At 57.0% G+C, this 17,989-nt stretch overlaps 1 protein-coding gene across 2 annotated transcripts in view; it reads left to right on the top strand.

Moving 5' to 3' along the window:
• The window catches only part of IGSF21 (immunoglobin superfamily member 21), a 281,725-nt gene that overhangs the window by 263,311 nt on the left and 425 nt on the right, over positions 1-17,989 (top strand). The window contains exons 5-10 of one of the 2 annotated variants that reach the window (XM_070777976.1): positions 2,406-2,521; positions 5,921-6,187; positions 6,317-6,395; positions 16,395-16,480; positions 16,824-17,016; positions 17,426-17,464. In XM_070777976.1, the coding sequence (XP_070634077.1) occupies positions 2,406-2,521; positions 5,921-6,187; positions 6,317-6,395; positions 16,395-16,480; positions 16,824-17,016; positions 17,426-17,464 (780 nt within the window). Of the gene's footprint in view, positions 1-2,405; positions 2,522-5,920; positions 6,396-16,394; positions 16,481-16,823; positions 17,017-17,425; positions 17,465-17,989 lie in introns of both variants that reach the window. The other variant, XM_070777967.1, reaches the window with a different exon arrangement.

The following is a 17,989-nucleotide window of genomic DNA, read 5'->3' as shown; positions in this document are numbered from 1 at the left end:
ACGGCGTTGGAGCCCTGGGGTCCGGGAGTTCCGGTTTCAAATCTAAACTCTGTGAGCCCCAGAAGGTCACTTCACCCCTTAAGTTTCCCCATCGGTAAGACAGGAATAAATAAACCCTTTCTGTAGACTCATGGTGAGGCCTAAATGAGTTAACACACGTTAAGGGCTTAGAACAGCTCCTGGCTCCTAACCTTTGGCCACGGTTGGTTCTTGCCGTGGAATCCAGGCTTGCAGCGAGTTCTAGAAAAGTTAGATTGCAGGCTCTGTGACGTGTGGATAATTGAAACATTCTGGTGTATCTCTCCCGGCTCGGAGTCCCTACCCCACTTCCCATCTGCTTCCTCCCATCTCACACTTAATTACAGTTCTCCATCTATTGTTCTCCCCGTGTTTCCTGTTTGTTCTGCTTCCCTTGCGACAGCTCGTGGTGGCTGTCTGAGTGAATGAACGGTTCATACCTGGCTTCGTCTCACTAGACCTTAAAATAGAGTTGCCAGGCGCCTGTCGCCCCCGCCAGACTGTGAGCCTCTCGAAGTGCCGTATCCATTTCATCACCAAGCGCCTACGGCAAGCACCTGGCACCGTGCCCAGCACCTAGTAGGTGTCAGGAAACGTTCGTCGGATTTAATTAAACTTAACTGGAGTGAAAACCCCTTGCAGAAAGGAAACACTCACCCCTCTGCATTTTCTCTGCACCCCCCACTGCACCTGACCCAAGGCTACAAGAAGCCAGAACTGACAGCCTTTCCTAAGCAAAGGCCTAAGATTCCGGCTCCTGTCCTGCGGATGACAAGGCGGCTGGAGAAATGAACTGCAGGAATCCTATAACCAGTGAATTCCTAGCATGCACTGAGCCCTTTCATAGCGATTTACTGGTTCATCCTTCGAATATGTCTGCCAAGGATTAGTCCCATTTAGCAAATCGGGAAGCTGAGGTTCACGGTTTTGGTAATTTGCCCAAGGATGAAATGGAGGTGGTGGTGACCTCGCTGAAACGCTGGCTCCACATTTGAACTCTCAATGTCGCGTGGTGCCTGGGGGCACCGGCTTTGGCAAACCAGCCCGTGGTGGGCAGTGGGGACAGGGCAGAGAGCTGGCAGGAGGCGGGACCTGCAAAACAAGCCAACTTTAGGGGAAAAGAAGGAAGAGGGCAGGCCACTGGCTTTAAATACCTCAGAGTCACCTGCTCTGGCTCCGCGGTCGCCCTCTCGCTCTGCGGTCGCCATGGTCTAGGCTACCCATCTCTCTCGCTCCGCGGTCGCCCTCTCGCTCTGCGGTCGCCATGGTCTAAGCTACCCGTCTCTCTGGCTTAAATAGCACTCTGTGTTTCCAGGCTCAGATCATGTTCTGCTCTTGTTTGAAGCTTTCAATGGCTCCCTACTGCTCTCAGGACAAAGAAAAACTCACAACCAGCGCTGGGCTGGTAAACCTGCTCTGTGGGAGCCCGGGAGGGGGGCAGGGGAAGGAGAGAAACAAGGAAGTCCTGGTTTGCAGTGGCGGCTGATTTCCATGGTGTAAGGACGCCCACTGGGCCATCTGTTTCAATCTAGCAGCGGTTTAAGAACTGGTTCACAATTCCCAGGAATGTCACAGTCAGCTCTCAGGAGCTGGCGGGAACTGGGCCCCGCACACCGCTGTGAGCGGTGACCCACTATGGTGCCCTGCAAGTCTCCCAAGTCCCACTGGGTACCTCATCCCCCACCTTGCCCTCCCACCACAGCGTCCTGCCTCTCACTCCCCTCCCCCTGCCCCCCGAGCCAGCTGCCATGAGGCTTTTGCACATGCTGTTCCTTCCACCTGCCACACTTGTCCTCTGCCTGCTGCTGCTTCCTCAGATCACAGCACAGGGTCACTTCCTCAGGCCTGGGTGGGGCCCTGCACACTTGGCTACACCAGGTATCTGATGCCCTGAGCACAGTGGACCATGGTGGTCTCTCCATTCCCAGTTATCTTCCCCGCCAGGCTGTAAGCCCCAGGTGGCAGGGCCCTCATTTGTATGCCCAGCAGGGACGTCATTCTCATGGCAGTTGATGGCGGGGGCACCCCCTGGAATTGTGCAACATTTGTCCTCTGCCAAAGCACCTATTGGGTTTCCCTGGGGGCTCAGCTGGTAAAGAATCCGCCTGCAATGCGGGAGACCTGGGTTCGATCCCTGAGTTGGGATGATCCCTTGGAGAAGGGAAGGGCTACGCACTCTAGTATTCCTGTCTAGTGAATCGCATGGGCAGAGGAGCCTGGCGGGCTACAGTCCAGGGGGTCACAAAGAGTCGGACGCGACTGAGCGACTTTCCCTTTCACACTTTTCACCACACCTAGCAGAGGACCTGGCCTGGCCTAGGTCATCCCTGAATTCTTTCTGAACCTTCCAGTGAAGCCTCGCTCTCCCTGTGCTTCTCTTTGGGTAGCTCCGCCCACCTCCATCGAGGTGGTGGCCGCTGACACCCCGGCCCCCTTCAGCCGCTACCAAGCCCAGAACTTCACGCTGGTCTGCATTGTGTCGGGAGGGAAACCGGCGCCCACGGTGAGTACCGCTGCAGCCGCCCCTGCTGTGTCCCCTCCTGCGTGGCTCGTCCAGCGGCCGTGTCAGCACGGAGCTCACCGGCAGAGCGAGGGGCAGAGGCCGCTGTCCGCGAAGGGGCGCTCTGCTCTGTCTGCCTGGTCTGACCCTGCCCACTCATCTGACCCACCCGGATGTCCGTGAGTCTCTCTTGCCTCCTGGTGAGGTGAGGAGGACCCCCACGTCTCCTGGACCCTGAAGTCCCTGAGCTGCAGTGAGGGTGATCTTCAGGAGATCCCAGCTTCAAGCACACCTCTACCCCAGTAACTGAACAGGTGGAGACTGATGAGGCCCCGGGAAGGGAAGCAAAGTGGAGAGAGGCCCCCACTGTGTCCGTGGCAGCGCTGGGGCTCAAGGTCGTGCCCTCCAGCCCCAAGTCCAATGCGGAGGGCGGGAAGGAAGGAGCGAGGGAGGGAAGGGAGAGGAAAGGGGGAGAAAGGAAATGGGGACTCTCTGTTTTGGCCAACTCCTTACTAGACCCACCCCACCCACTTTGGGGGGGGGCTTCCCTGCTGGCTCAGCAGTAAAAAGTCCACCTGCAATGCAGGAGATGGAGCTTCCATCCCTGCATCGGGAATCTGGAGGAGGGCATGGCAACCCACTCCAGTATTCTCGCCTGGAGAATCCCTTGGACAGAGGAGACTGGCGACCCCCGTCCATGGGGTCGCAAGAGTCGGGTAAGACTGAGCGAGTAAACGTCACCGCCAACCACTCTGCGGTCTGCTGGTGCAGCTCCTGAGTTATTGTCACAGCAGCTTGAAGTGGGTGGGGGAGGATAGGACCTGAGGGCATCCGGGGAGCTGGCTTCCAGCCCTGACGTCACTTGTACCAAGTGACCCTGAGCAGGAAAGCCCCCCTCTGCTTCTCAGGCTTTTTGAGGAGGTTTAGAGTGTGGACAGTATTACAGCTTTTCAGCTTTTTTAGAAGCAGCAGGACCTGTTTGATCTAAATGAAATATACATGGAAGCCCTGTGTAGAGGATCTTTAAAAGTGAAGGAAGGGCAAGTTGCCCTAATGGGTCCTGAGGCTCGTCTGTGGAACCCTTAGGGCTCCCTGCAAACTCCCCTGGTGGCTCAGCTGCTAAAGAATCCCCTGCAATGCAGGAGTCACAGGGGATGTGGGTTTGATCTGGGTTGGGAAGTTCCCCTGGAGGAGGAGGGCACAGCTACCCACTCCAGTATCCTTGCCTGGAGAATCCCCATGGACAGAAGTGCGGCGGGCTGCAGTCCATAGGGTCACAAAGAGTGGGACACAATTGAGCGACTAAGCACAGCTCACGGGGCTCCCTGAACCGTATTGAGAGCACATGGGGTGCATGCCCCCAAGGCCCCTTCCAGTTTGACCTTGTGAGTTTCACACATCACAGGGATTAGGAGGCATAGAGTGGAGTCAGCAGCTTCCCTGGTAGCTCACGTGGTAAAGAATCCGCCTACAATGCCGAAGACCTGGGTTCAATCCCTGGGTCGGGAAGATCCCCTGGAGGAGGGCACGGCAACCCACTCCAGTATTCTTGCCTGGGAAATCCCATGGACAGAGGAGCCTGGCGGGCTGCAGTCCATGGGGTCACAAAGTGTTGGACATGACTGAGCAGAGTGGAGCCATGGGCAGGGGGAGTTGAGTCCCAGGTGGGCAAGTGGTTCTCCTTCCAGACCCCCGACTGTCTCACAGGTGGGATCCATGGAGGGTGGTCCTGGGACCTGGGCCAGTTCACCCCAGGCTGTAGCCCAGGGAGACCCAGCTGCCCAGGACGGGACAGGAGTAAACAGGTGTGAAGCGAACCGATACAGGGCAATAAGCAGGTGCCCAGAGGCATAGCGGGCCGTGGTGGGGAGCAGAGTGCGCCTGTGATAAGGTCCTGCCCCTGACCTTACAGCCCCAAGGACACAGACCAAAAGCAGCCTCAAAGCCAGCAACCAGTGAGGGCAGGACATGGTCCCAAGATTTCCTCCTCGGAACCCATAAGGAGGTCTGGCCTCCCTAAAGGGAGACAAGCTGGTCTTTTTCCCCAAAGAAAAACACCTTTTCTGCACAGCACACACACAAAAAATTCTGCTCACAGTCCCGAGGCTGCCAGAAGACCTCCCCTACCCCACACCCCTGCTTCAGCCCTCTGGCTCCTGCCATTTAAGACATAGCAATACGAAATTCAAATATACAGGAGATCCTCATCTCCCCGCATTCCAGGCACCTTATGTTTGCCTGGGACGTCAGAACTTGAAAGAATTCTTTGATATAAATTACAAACCTGCTTTTGAAGCACTTTTCAAAAAAAAAAAAAAAAGGAAAAGAAAGAAAACCCCCAAAGCTGGCTATTATGTGCATAAGAGATTCTTCGCTGGAGCTATAAACGCTGACAGCCTCTGCGCACCCCACATTTCATGCACTCTCCCACACCCTCCTCCGGGCACCTCCATCTCCCTTTCCCCACCGCCACCAGCGTCCCCAGAGCTGCTTCCTGGCCTCCCCTCTCCCTGCCTCCCACCGATTTATTTATCTCATTTATTGAAAAAAATATATACACCCAATCCCCACAGGCCTCTGGCGTATGTACCAAAATAAAAAGACAGCAAATTAAATTAAATGCCGCCTCTCAAAACTCGAAGTCCCTATTAGCAGAGAAAGCGCGAGGATGCTGGCTTTCGCCCCATCCTGCACCAGCGCCCTCCCACACACACACACACACCTCTCCTCCTCCTCTGACATCTCATTTACTCTCTGGTGCCCATCTACCCTCTTGCCCTGCTCTCTCCAGGTGGACAGGGACCACCCCCTTGCAGCCTGGGGTTGGGGGAGGGCTGCCAAGGGCTGTGTCCAGGGTGCTGTTTTTGCTCACTGTTTCTGAGCACCCAACAGCCTCAGGAAGTAGGTGTTCGTATTCCCTTTGTGGGCGTGCGTGCTAAAGTCGCTTCAGTCGTGTCCAGCCCTATGCGACCCCATGTACTGCAGCCCGCCAGGCTCCTCTGTCCATGGGATTCTCCAGGCAAGAATACTGGAGTGGGTTGCCATTTTCTCCTCCAGGAGATCTTCCAGGGCTCGAACCTGCGTCTCCTGTGACTCTTGCCTTGCAGGAGGATTCTCTACCGCTGAGCCACTGGGGAAGCCCCAGTATTCCCTTTACAACTAAGGAAACTGAGGCTCAAAGAAGCTCATTGGCTCAGCCTCTGCCACCAGAGCCTGCGTGTCCCCATTGACGCGAGCTGCCTCAGAGCGCCAGGGGTGCTGGAGGGGGAGGGGCAGAGCGGGGTCCATCCAGAAGGCTACGAGGAGCAGGAGGGGCCTCCTGCAGCCAGTCCCTCTGAGAGCCCCTCGGGAGGTCCCGGCCACTGGGGCCAAACCTTCCCCCCACCTTCCTTGTGATTTCAGGTTTATTTCAAGCGAGACGGGGAGCCCATCGATGCAGTGCCCCTGTCGGAGCCGCCGGCGGCCAGCTCTGGTCCCCTCCAGGACAGCAGGCCCTTCCGCAGCCTCCTGCACCGTGACCTGGATGAGACCAAGATGCAGAGGTCCGTGTCCCTGCTGGACGCTGAGACCCGGGGCGGGCGTCCCTCCACGGAGCGCCCCTCCCGCAGCCTGACCCCAGATTCCAGCAGCGTCATCCAGCCGACCACCGAGAGCATCCCGGAGACGGTGGTGAGCCGCGAGTTCCCCCGCTGGGTGCACAGCTCCGAGCCCGTCTACTTCCTGCGGCACAGCCACAGCCCGGGCAGCGACGGCACGGTGGAGGTGCGCGCCCTGCTCACCTGGACGCTCAACCCACAGATCGACAACGAGGCCCTCTTCAGCTGCGAGGTCAAGCACCCAGCTCTGTCGATGCCCATGCAGGCCGAGGTCACACTGGGTGAGGCCCGCTGGGAGCCCCTCTGCAGCGCCCCCTCCCTGCAGAGCCGGGCGGTGGGAGCCTTAGAACAGGGCGGTGGGCCGCCGGCCACCCCGGAGACGGGGAGAAGACGGAGCAAGCCAGGGTTCGGGTCGGGCACGGAGGTCAGGGGCAGGCTCTTTGGGAGGTTTGCTGAGCTGGGTTGGAGGACATGGGAGGCTATGGGGGGGTCTGGGGAGTCGGGTCCAACAGGATCAGGAATATGGAAGCCTCGGGAGTTTGCTATATCAGTGTTAGAAACGGGGGCTTTTCAAGGTTGAAGATGGGTGGAAGGTGCCAGTCCCAGGGAAGTTTGCTGCGCGAGTGAAGGATACACAGGAGTTGGGACTCGTAAGATAGGGTTGCTGAGTCAGGTCAGGGAAAGATGAGGACATGGACGGGACAAGGGGAGTTTTCTCGATTGAATAAGAGACTCACGAGCCCAGGGAAGAGTTACCAGGCACGGATCATGAGCGTGGCAGGCCGCAAGCTGGTCGGATCAGGGTCAGGACTGCTAGAGGTTATGGAAGCTTGGTCAGCAGGGGGGCGGGGAACGTACCCGCTGTGGGAGGGCACCGCTCTGGCTGGGCACCACGGAAACCCTGCCACCTGCAGGGATACGGGAAGTGGCTCAACCAGGGAACCAGAGCCCAGGGTCATCTCAGCCTGAGAATCTAGTCCCCAGCCGGGACCTGCTTCCTCTTCCCGCGGAGCACCAGCTTGGCCTCTCCCCAGAGCAGCTCCCTAAGATCTGATCCATTTCCCCTTATCCATCTCCCAGCTTAGTAGCGGCAGGAGAAGCGACGTGTGGAATCTTCTCTAGAAATATGAGACCCTTCAAGCCAGAGTCTGTATTGACTGCGGTGGGGTAGGGCAGGGAGATGGCCTCAATGACCCTGTACTGGTCTCCTCTGCCCACAACACTCTGGACCTGACTTTCAGCACCCAGCAGCTCAACTCACAGCCCAAGGAGCCTGGGCTTGTCCCTGCAGCTCCCCCAGTGTTGAGAAGTTGCCTGGAAACACCCGCAGCCCCCAGCCCAGACCCCCCACGACAGGGAGAGAGAACAGTGACTGCTGGCAGCTGAGACCCCAGCCTGTGCCGGGCGGGCGGCGGCGGCAGGCGATGGCAGCGGTGTCCAAAGGGCATCTCTGCTTTCAGCTGGCCCACCAGAAAACCCAGCAGCAACTCTGCACCAGGCACCAAGAGAAAGGTGTACATGCACACCTACTGTGCGCCAGGAACATATGCCAGGGTCCTCTCGTTCACCCTTCACAGGCAGTTTACCGTGCAGGCCCATTTTACAGGTGAGCAAAACTGAGCCTCACTTTGGTGGGATCCCTTCCTTTGAGCCACAAACTTATAAGCAGCAGAGCTGGAATTTCCAGCCATTCTGTTGGTGCCTTCTCCACTTCCCCCATGCCAGCCACTGAACCTACCAGCCCCAGAGCTGGGCACCCTTGCTGGCTATGGGTTAGTTCTCTGAGGACCCATAAAAAAGTCCCTTTGATTCCCAGAGGCCACTTGCCCACACAGAAAATGACCATAAGGGCTAACTAGCATTTACTGAACACCTACTGCATACCACAGACCGTCGCTTTCCTCGTACAAACCCAGCGGATACCCCGATTGTTAACCCCCGTGGTCACTGAATGAGATTAGGGCTAGCAGTGTCCCATACAGAGGAGGCAACTGAGACCCCGGGAGGTGAAGTGCGGTGTCCGAGGTGAGTGGGGCGGGGCAGCTCCAGCTGCCACTCGCTGAGCTGCCTCGGGCATCTGCTGTCACAGCACCTGCCCTGTGAGTACTATTTGCTCTTCATGCCAGGGAAACTCGGTGAGCACCCGCTGTGGGCAGGCCCTGTGTCAGGCGCCAGGGTCTCTCCCATGCAGAGCGTGCCCAGACCCCTCTCCCAGCCTTCCCACTTTGCCAGGCAGCCCCGCCCCCCCTTTCTCTGGACCCTCCATCCTTCCCAGAGTGCTTTCTTGCGTTTGAGCCTCCCTGTCCGCAAGATACAGTCTACTTCCAGGCTGGGAGTCAGAGCAGCCTCAACCTCTCATCAGGAGGCTTTATCCGTGGAGGCCACCCCTGGCCTCTCTTGCCAAAGCCTTGGCTTCCCACGAGAGGGCTCCCTGGCCCACCCCAAGAGAATGAGAAAGTTGAGAGCAGACGAGGCTTCTGAGCAGCCGGCTTCCATCCCCGTGATGGAGCAGTGCTGTGCCCAATCTTCCTGATGCCCACCCAAGTCACGTTAGAGCACCTGCCTGCCCGGCCCTAGGTTCCAGATGGTTCCTGCCTCCAAGTGGAGCCACCTTGACAGGCACCCCCAATCGTCCTCACCAGAGCAAGAGAAAGGCCCGCTCACAGGCAGTGGACATGACGGACACGGGATCAGGGGACCCGGCAGGGCCACCCAGGGGAAGGGGCCAAATAAGCTGTGTGAGTGAAGAGACCCTCAGGCTGGCTTCCTGTCTCATCTCAACCACTGCCAGTTGGTAGGGTCTCAAGCTTTTTGGGACTCTGAGCCTCGTTTCCTGACCTGCTGAGCGGGAAAAGCTGGTGTATGTGTGGGGCGTACCCTGGAACCGGGCTCTGTTCCAGATGCTTTCCCCACAAGATCTCCTTGCAGGACCCTACGAGGCGACTGAGCGATGCCATCAATATCCCCATTTTATAAGTGAGGGGACCCGGGCTGAGAGCAGCTCTCCTTGGGTCACCCAGCCAGGTCTGACCCCAGAGCCTATGCTCTTAACCACTGCGCCCTACTGCTCACTGGTGTGGCTGTGGTGAGGAGCCAGGGAGCCAGTGGCTATGGCCAGTGGATGGTGGTGTGAGCCAGAGGTGTCCTGAGTGAGGGTCTGTGTGTCACACGATCAAGGCATCCTGCACTCTGGCCATGGCGGGGAGAAAGCACGCTGCAGGAGATGACCTCAGGGCACACGTGCCAATCAGCTGCTCAGGACTTTAAAGGTCAGGCCGGCAAGGGCTGGGGTACGCCTCCCTGTGCTTTCCCTTTGTGTGTGTGTGTGTGTGCGTGTGTGTGCACGCACGTGTGTGTGTGTGTGTGCGTGTGTGTGTGCATGCCTGTGAGTGTGCGTGTGTGCGCACCAAGCTGCCTCAATCGTGTCCGACTCTGTGACCCTATGGACTGTAGTATTCCCCCTGCCAGGGATGCCCCTCAGCTCAGACGCCACTGTCCCCAGGAAGACAGAGGCCTGGTGCTCCTAGAGTCCGTGTCAGGAGACGGCAACTACCTTCTTCCCATTGATCAAACCAGAACGCTTGGAGTCACCCACTTCTCCCCATTTTCCTCCTACCCCACAGCCAAGCCATCCTTGAAAGTGAAAGCCACTCAGTCATATCCAACTCTTTGTGACCCCATGGATTATACAGTCCATGAATTCTCCAGGCCAGAACACTGGAGTGGGTAGACTTTCCCTTCTCCAGGGGATCTTCCTGACCCAGGGATCGAACCCAGGTCTCCCATACTGCAGGCAGATTCTTTACCCCTGAGCCACCAAGGAAGCCCAAGAACACTGGAGTGGGTAGCCTCTCCCTTCTCCAGCAGATCTTCCTGACCCAGGAATTGGGTCAGGGTCGCCTGCTCTGCAGGGGGTCCTTTACCCAGCTCCCTGGCAGCTCCCCCTCAGAATCGACCCCACCACCACCCCGCCTCATGGTTTCCTGTCCAGCCTCCCCATCTAAGCACTGGCAGTTCACGCTGGATCCGTGCAGCAGCCCCAAACTGGCCTTTCTGCTCCCGCTCGGGTCCTTTTCTATCCTCCACCCTGACCGATCTACAATATAAATCCACGTACACACCCACCCAAAACACTTTGATGGTAGACAGATTGATAGAAGAGAAGACAGTCCAGAAACAGACGCACATACAATGGATTTTTGACAAAGGTCCCCCCAGGCTGTTCAGGGGGAAGACAGAACTCTTCTTAACACGTGGGCCTGGAACTACTGGGTACACTTAAGGAAAAGATGGACCGACCCCTACCTTGCACACACACGATTAATCTGAGATGAGTCACAGACCTAAATGTAAAACCCAGCATCGTAAAAACTTCTAGGGCAAAACACAGGAATATATCTTTGTGACATTGGATGTCTTAAAAAGGTCACAAAAAGCACTAAATGCAAATTTGAAAATTGGTGAATTGGACTTAATCAAAATTCAGATCTTCTGCTCCTAAGAAGACACTTTCAAGAAAATGAAATGAGGTGAGATGAAGAAGCAAACTACAAACTGAGAGAAAATACTCTCGACACAGATACACGATGAGGGATTTATATCCTGAATATATAAAGAACCACTACAGATCAATAACGACAAATTTTTAAAGAGAGGATATACAAATGGCCAATCAGCATATAAAAAGGCATATAAATAACATCATTAAGGAAATAAAGACTAAAACCTAAGGAAGATACTGTTCACAATGACTACAATGCCTGCAGTAGAAGGATGGACAGCACCAGATGCTGGCAAGGATGTGGGACAGTAAGAACCTTCACACCGCGCGGGGTGTGTGAGGGCGCTGCCGCTCTGCAAACTGGTAGCTGCTCACAAAGATAAGAAGACTCCTCTCTGGCCTATGACCCAGCAATCTCACTCATAAATACTTGCCCGAGAAAAAGGAAAACATACGCCCACGAAGACTTGGGGCTTCCCCGGTGGTGCTGGTGGTAAAGGACCCACACGCCAGTGCAGGACTCGCAAGAGACGTGGGTTCGATCCCTGGGTTCGGAAGAGCCCACGGAGGATTCAATGGAAGCCCACTCCAGTACTCCTGCCTGGAGAATCCCATGGACAGAGGAGCCTGGCGGGCTACAGTCCACGGGGTCTCAGAGTCACCCACGACTGAACACCCACAAAGACTTGGGTGTTCACTTCTCATCAACACAGACGAGTAAACTCCTAAGACACCAACATCGTGGGTGAAGCTCAGAACACTGTGCGGCAGCGTGCACCCCGCACGATTCCGTTTGTGTGAGCTGCTAGGACACAGACGCGACCTCTGAGGATAGGAATCAGAGCAGCGTTTACCTGTGAAGCGACCTCTGAGGACAGGAATCAGAGCAGCGTTTACCTGTGAAGCGACCTCTGAGGATAGGAATCAGAGCAGCGTTTACCTGTGGACGGTGGAGACGGACTGGGAGGAGGTCTCGGGGGACCTCTGGGGGGGATGGGAACGTTCTCGAATTTGACCGGGAGAGTGGTTACACAGGTGTTCACATGGAGTAGGGTTTATCAAATTGTGTTCTTAAGAACAGCGCATTTCCCTTCTGCGAGCTTCATCACAATTTAAGAATATATGAAAGTCAAACAAAGCAACCCAAAACAGACTGCATCCTGTGTAAACTTGCACCCCCACGGAGCTCATCTTTCACGCTCTCCTCTGCTCCATCTGCTCCTGCCACAGGGTTCTCCTTACCCTTCCCTGAGCATGCCCAGCTCAGCCCACCGCCATGACTTTGCACTGTCCTTCCTTTCTGCCTGGAATAACCAGATAATCTGAACCCCTCCTTCACTCAGGTCTCTGCTCACATTTTCTACCCAAAGGCTCTTCACTTGAACTCTCTTTCCCGGTCTCGTCTTGGCCCCCCTCGAAATACTTCCCTTGCTTGTTTTCTGGCATTGCATTTATCTCCATCTGCAAGTGTATGAGAGGCTTCCCAGGTGGCTCAGTGGTAAAAAGAATCCACTTACCAGTGCAAGGAGATGCAAGAGATGAGGGGGGATTGATCCTTGGGCCAAGAAGATCCCCTGGAGGAGGGCATGGCAACCCACTCCACTATTCTTGCCTGGAGAATCCCATGGACAGAGGAGCCTGAGGGGCTACAGTCCATGGGGTTGCAAAGAGATAGGCATGACTGAGTATGCATGCATGCAAGTATATGATATGTTTTCTTATTGCCTGGATCTTCCACTGGAATTTAAGCTGAATGTGGATAGGGTCTTATTCACATGGTACAGGGCTCAGTGAAGATTAAACAAGGTGGTGCATCCGAAGTGCTTCCCATAGTGACAGAGTAAGGATTCAGTGAATACAGGCTACTGTTCTTATTCATTATTGTGTCCCCAACATTGCCCTGCATAGTGGCCAATACGGATTAGGTGTCCAGTAAAGAACCAGATACAGCACATGAGTGAATGAGTGGGTGGGTGAGCGGATTAGCAGGTTTATGGGTAGGTATCTGGACAGATGATGGATGGATAAATGGATGCATGGGGGACATGGTGAGGGGATGAATAATAGGATGGAGTGATGAGTGGATGGAGGGATGGACAGAATGAATGCTTGGAAGGCTGGAGGGATGGATGGATGGATGGATGAGTAAGTGGGTGGATGAGTAGGTGGGTGAGTGAGTAGATGACTGTCTTCGTGAAGACCCAGAACTCCCACAGTGAAGGGCCTAGAAGAGCTTTTCCACGAGATTTCACAAGGCTAGTATTGCAGCACAACGCTGAGGGAGTAAAGACAGCAGTTATAAAACCGGGATCTCGTGCACGCCCCTGAGCAGATGCACACCATTTCACATCTCTGTCTCGTCCCTCCCACTCACTGTCATTTTCAGAACAGTTTCTCCAAGAGTTGGGGAGTGGCCTATTCTCCCCATGTACAGGGGAGAAAACTGAGGCCCAACAAGCTGAACCGACTCATGCAAATCACGTAACCAGGGACTGGAAGACAGGCCTCAGTCCTGGGTCTCCAGACTCCCACTCTTTCCACATGTCCAGGAATTGAGAGGAAGGAAATCTCAGGGACAGAGAACCTTCCTGTGGGTCTTTTCAGCGATGAGCTCTAGGGGCAGGAGAGCGGGCCCAGGACCAGCCTGTCAGGAGCTGCTGAAGGGCGTCAGCGTGCGGTGGAAGGGTGTGGGTGGTGGCCGCTGGCCTCCCAGCAGCTCCTGCTGCAGGTCAGAGGGGCTGCCTGCCACCAAGGCTCTCACTGGCTGGCAGCTGCCAGGGTCAGGCCCGGACGTATGAGGGCAGAGCAGACCCCTCACCTACCCACCCCATGCCCCTCAGGGTTGGCTCCACCCGGGAACGCAGCACAGCAGGGGAGGGGTCTGGCTGCCCACATGCAAGCAGCTTCCCGGGCTCTGAGCGCCCCTCTAAAGACCGATGCACGCTCAGGTCCTGCTCCGGCCAGGTCTTCGCTGTCTGACCTCCTGGGAGCCAGTTACGTAACCTGCAGAATGAGTTTCATGGCAACTTGCTTCGTAAGCATCAGGATGAGGGCGAGGGCTGGGGACGGTCCTAGAACGGAGTCTAGTGCGTGTCAGGCGCCTGATAAATGTGAGCTCCCTCTCCTGGGGGCCCGGAAGCCCAGGCCGGCCTGAAGCGGGTGGGCGGGGCCTGTAGAAAAGCCGGCAGTTGGGAGTCTGACCCAGGAGCTGTCTGCTCCTTCTGCTCACCGGGCAGTGGGGGGCGGGGGAGGGGGGGGAGCTCTTCTATGCCCCCTGCTGGCTGCAGCGGGACGGTGCCGCCCGTGCAGGACAAGGAGAGAGACCTTCGCCCGCAACGCTCCTCACCTGCAAAGGGACCTTGACCGCGCTTGAAGTTCATGAAAAAGGCGAGAAAGTGACTCGGCTCCCCTAAGCCGTCCTTGCCTTATGAGGACAATCTCAAGACGCTGGAGGTTTAAATGAGATCATGCATCCCAAGTTGCTTAACGGAATGCCTGGCACTCAGGATGTGCTGGACAAATGCCTCAAACCCACACCGTCTCCCAGCACTCCTAACAGCCCAGCGTGGTGGGCGGGCAAGGGTGGTCGTGGCTGTTCCCATCCTGCATTTGGGGAAACGGGGGAAGGGACTGGTCCGGGGCGCACAGGGACTCCTCTCCTCGTGGTGGACGCAGCAGTGGGAACCGCCCCCGTCTCCCCCATCGCTCCGTCCCCTGGCGCGGGCCCGCTCTTCCTCCTGACGCGTCTCTCTTCCCCACGAGGCCCTTCAGATGTCTTGCTCTTGATTTAATTAACAGTCCTTTGGTGTCATTCTCAGAGAACGAAATTGGCAGTGCCTGGGAGATCACTCGCGTCCGCCAGCTGCTCTGAGTTCTTCTCTGAGAGCTCTGAGTGGGAAAGAGAGGTTTCCGGAGCTGGTGGGGCCGATGAGGAAATCCCGGGGCAGCCCCAGAGCCTGGTGACAAAGCTCTTCTCCTGCTGCCACCCCTGGAAGGTGCTCATGGAGAGAGGCACACGAGCAAGGCAGTCCGATCTAAAGCCTACCTCTTTCCCTGGCCCAGAAATCTGCAGGGTCTGGCCCAGCCCACACCCCCATTACCCCCGACCTTCAACCTCAGCGCCACGACCTAGCTGTTCCCTCCACCTGGAACACTTTCTGGGAGCTTCCTCTCAGCTGACATAGCAGCTCAGAGGAGGAGATACTCAGACCCTGACTCCCCACTGGTCCGAGTCTCCACGATGCTATGGCTCTCTGATAAGCTCTTGTTCACCTACTTACTTTGTGTCGAATGTCTCCCCTACCAAAGTGTGAGCCCCGTGTCAGCAGGCACACGCCTCCATCACCACCGTGTCCCCAGCCCTGCCGAGCAGCTGGCTCAGTAATTCCTTGCTGGATGAACGAGTGAGTGATGGAAGGATCTGGCAGACAGAAGCTTGGTCTGAAAGCCACGGGAGGAGAAACTGGCTCTGTGGGTGACCTTGGATAAACCCCTTCGTTACCCGTGGGCTATGGTTTTTCCAGTGGTCATGTATGGATGTGAGAGTTGGACTATAAAGAAAGCTGAGCACTGAAGAATTGATGCTTTTGAACTGTGGTGTTGGAGAAGACTCTTGAGAGTCCCTTGGACTGCAAGGAGATGCAACCAGTCCTCCTAAAGAAGATCAGTCCTGAGTGTTCATTGAAAGGACTGATGTTGAAGTGGAAACTCCAATCCTTTGGCCACCTGATGTGAAGAACTGACTCAATGAAAAGATCCTGATGCTGGGAAAGATTGAGGAGGGCAGGAGGAGAAGGGGATGACAGAAGATGAAATAGTTGGATGGCATCACTGACTCAATGGACATGGGTTTGGGTAAACTCCGTGAGTTGGTGATGGACAGGGAGGCCTGGCATCCTGCAGTTCATGGGGTTGCAGAGAGTCAGACACGGCTGAGCGACTGGACTGCACTGAACCCCTGGGCTTCGGTTTCCCGGTCTGAGACCTGGGAGGAAGAACCCGGTGATCTCCGTGGCTCTTCCTCCCCTGATAGTCTCTAGGCCCGCCTTGGGCGCCGTGTCTCCCAAGTTCAGAGACGTTAAGGGGCTTGAAAGAAGTGATGCCAGATGGGGAAGAGAATCAGGACACAGACCAGGCCCAAGGAAGGAGACGGCTCCCCTCATATTTTGGTACCTTCCCCTCACCTCCAATCCAGAGATTCTAGGAAAAAAAAAAAAAAAAAAAATCGTGGGTCAGACTAACCTGGAAGGAAGTGCTCTGGGGCAGGAATGACGAGCCGCGACGTTTGGCCCTGGTGCTTGCTCATGGTGTGACCTTTGGCAAATTGCTTCCCCTGCGCCTCAGTTAACTCAGCTGTACAATGGGGACGACACGGCAAGACCCCCCTCACAAGCGTTGAGTGCTCATAGGAGTTTGAGTTTCTAGCAGTACTGGCTGCTGGAGCAGGCTCCTCCCTGTTTGCTGCTGAGTCATCTCCAGGTGGCACCTCCCTGGGGCATCCCCGACTCCCCGTCCCCAGGGCGTCTCTGATCTGACGTCTTGTCACACCGGCTGGTGCTTGTGTTCTGCCCGCACTGAGAGTGAACCCCACCAGGGCAGGGGGTGTGTTCTGGGTGCCATTAAGTCCCCAGTTCTCAGCCGGGACTCGGGAACTGTGTGTGAGTGAGCGCACTGGATGGGAGCCTTGTCTTCCGTTCCTCCGCCCCTCCTTTCCTTGCCGAGTCCCCTCTCCCCCGCGCAAACACACAGCCCTCTGACCCGGCCTTTTCCTCCTTTACAGTTGCCCCCAAAGGACCCAAAATCATGATGACGCCTAGCAGAGCCCGGGTCGGGGACACCGTGAGGATCCTGGTCCACGGGTTTCAGGTCAGCCTGGCTCTGATCTGCTGGGAGGGAGCGGGAGGTGGGCGGGGCCCCAGCTTCCCTCCCCTTGACCTCCAGCACTGCCAGCGGGCCCCAGTCTCCGAATCTGCCTGACGGCAGAGTCGGCTTTGCCCGCCCATCTGCAGCTCAGAGCACGCGCGGCACGTGGTCTCGACCTTCTTTTCAGCCCTAGAATCCTCTTCTTCCCAAGGTTCCGGGCAGCCGATCCCAACCCGTCGATGAGAATGTGTTCCCCGCGCCCCACCAGGCCCTACCTCTGGCCCCCTTCCCGCTCTGGCAGGAAGGGTCCTCCTGTGACTCCGCCCTCCCCTGCTCTGGCCAACAGAACGAGGTCTTCCCGGAGCCCATGTTCACGTGGACGCGGGTGGGGAGCCGCCTGCTGGACGGCAGCGCCGAGTTTGACGGGAAGGAGCTGGTGCTGGAACGCGTGCCCGCCGAGCTCAACGGCTCCATGTACCGCTGCATGGCCCAGAACCCGCTGGGCTCCACCGACACGCACACCCGGCTCATCGTGTTTGGTATGCTGCGCCAGACCAGGGGATCGGGAGGGCTACCCAGGGATGGGTGGGGTTGTCCCAACGAGGTGGGCGCAGCAGGGGCCTGAGTTCCCCAAATTTGCCCCGAGGAGGCGCCCGCAGCGAGGCACTGGAGCGCTGCGGGGGAGACAAAAGCAGCTTTGGAGCTCGGGAGCCCTGGGCTCCAATCTCAGATTTCCCACTCGGTGACGGGGCAACCCCGGGCAAGCGGCTTCCCCTCCCTCAGTCTCTCCATCTGTAGAATGGGCCAGTACCTCCCAGCCCGCAGACGCCGTGTGCCTGCCCTGAGCGGCGTGGTGACGGGCGCTCAGCAGGTGCTGGATAAGGGGCCTCCTTTGCCAAGTTCTGAATGCTGTCCGTGCTCTACTTCTCTTTCTGTTCTTCCCGACAGAAAACCCGAATATCCCAAGAGGAACAGAAGACTCCAATGGTAAGTCTCCAACCCTGGAGCTTCTAGCGTGAAAGCTCTGGTCCCCCAAATGCTCCCTTTGCCTGCGCTTGCCCCTCCCTCAGGCCTTAGGCGCGTGATTGTCCTCTAGTTGGGCAGAGTCTGGGTCAAAGGTCAGGAGTGGGCACTAAAGCCGTTAAGGGGGACCCAGTACCCCTAAGCAGCCAGCAGGGATCTCCAGGGACCAGGTCTTTCTGGGACCAGCTTCCATGACCCCAAGAGGATGTGTTCAACCCTGACCCTGGGGTTGTGGTCTGGGGCCCTTGGCCACTTCGCAGGATGCTGGGCACACAGACCAATGCGTCAGCAGGGTCCTTAATGCTGCCCCTGTCTCCAGGCTGGCCCTGACCTGGAGACCAGCCCGTGGGGCCCGGATACCCTTCCCAGGCCTGCAGCCCTCCCCTCCCCGCACTGAGCTGACCCCACATTTCATGATGCATCCCCCCATATTCCTGGTCCGCACTGCAGGGTCCTGGGGGCCCCCAGGGAGCCCGGCCTCAGCCCAGC

The sequence above is a fragment of the Bos indicus genome, chromosome 2 (genome assembly GCF_029378745.1).
Source record: "Bos indicus isolate NIAB-ARS_2022 breed Sahiwal x Tharparkar chromosome 2, NIAB-ARS_B.indTharparkar_mat_pri_1.0, whole genome shotgun sequence".
Classification (NCBI taxonomy): Eukaryota; Metazoa; Chordata; class Mammalia; order Artiodactyla; family Bovidae; genus Bos; species Bos indicus.
Note: the sequence above shows the minus strand (reverse complement) of the source record. Positions and strands in the feature narration are given on the sequence as shown.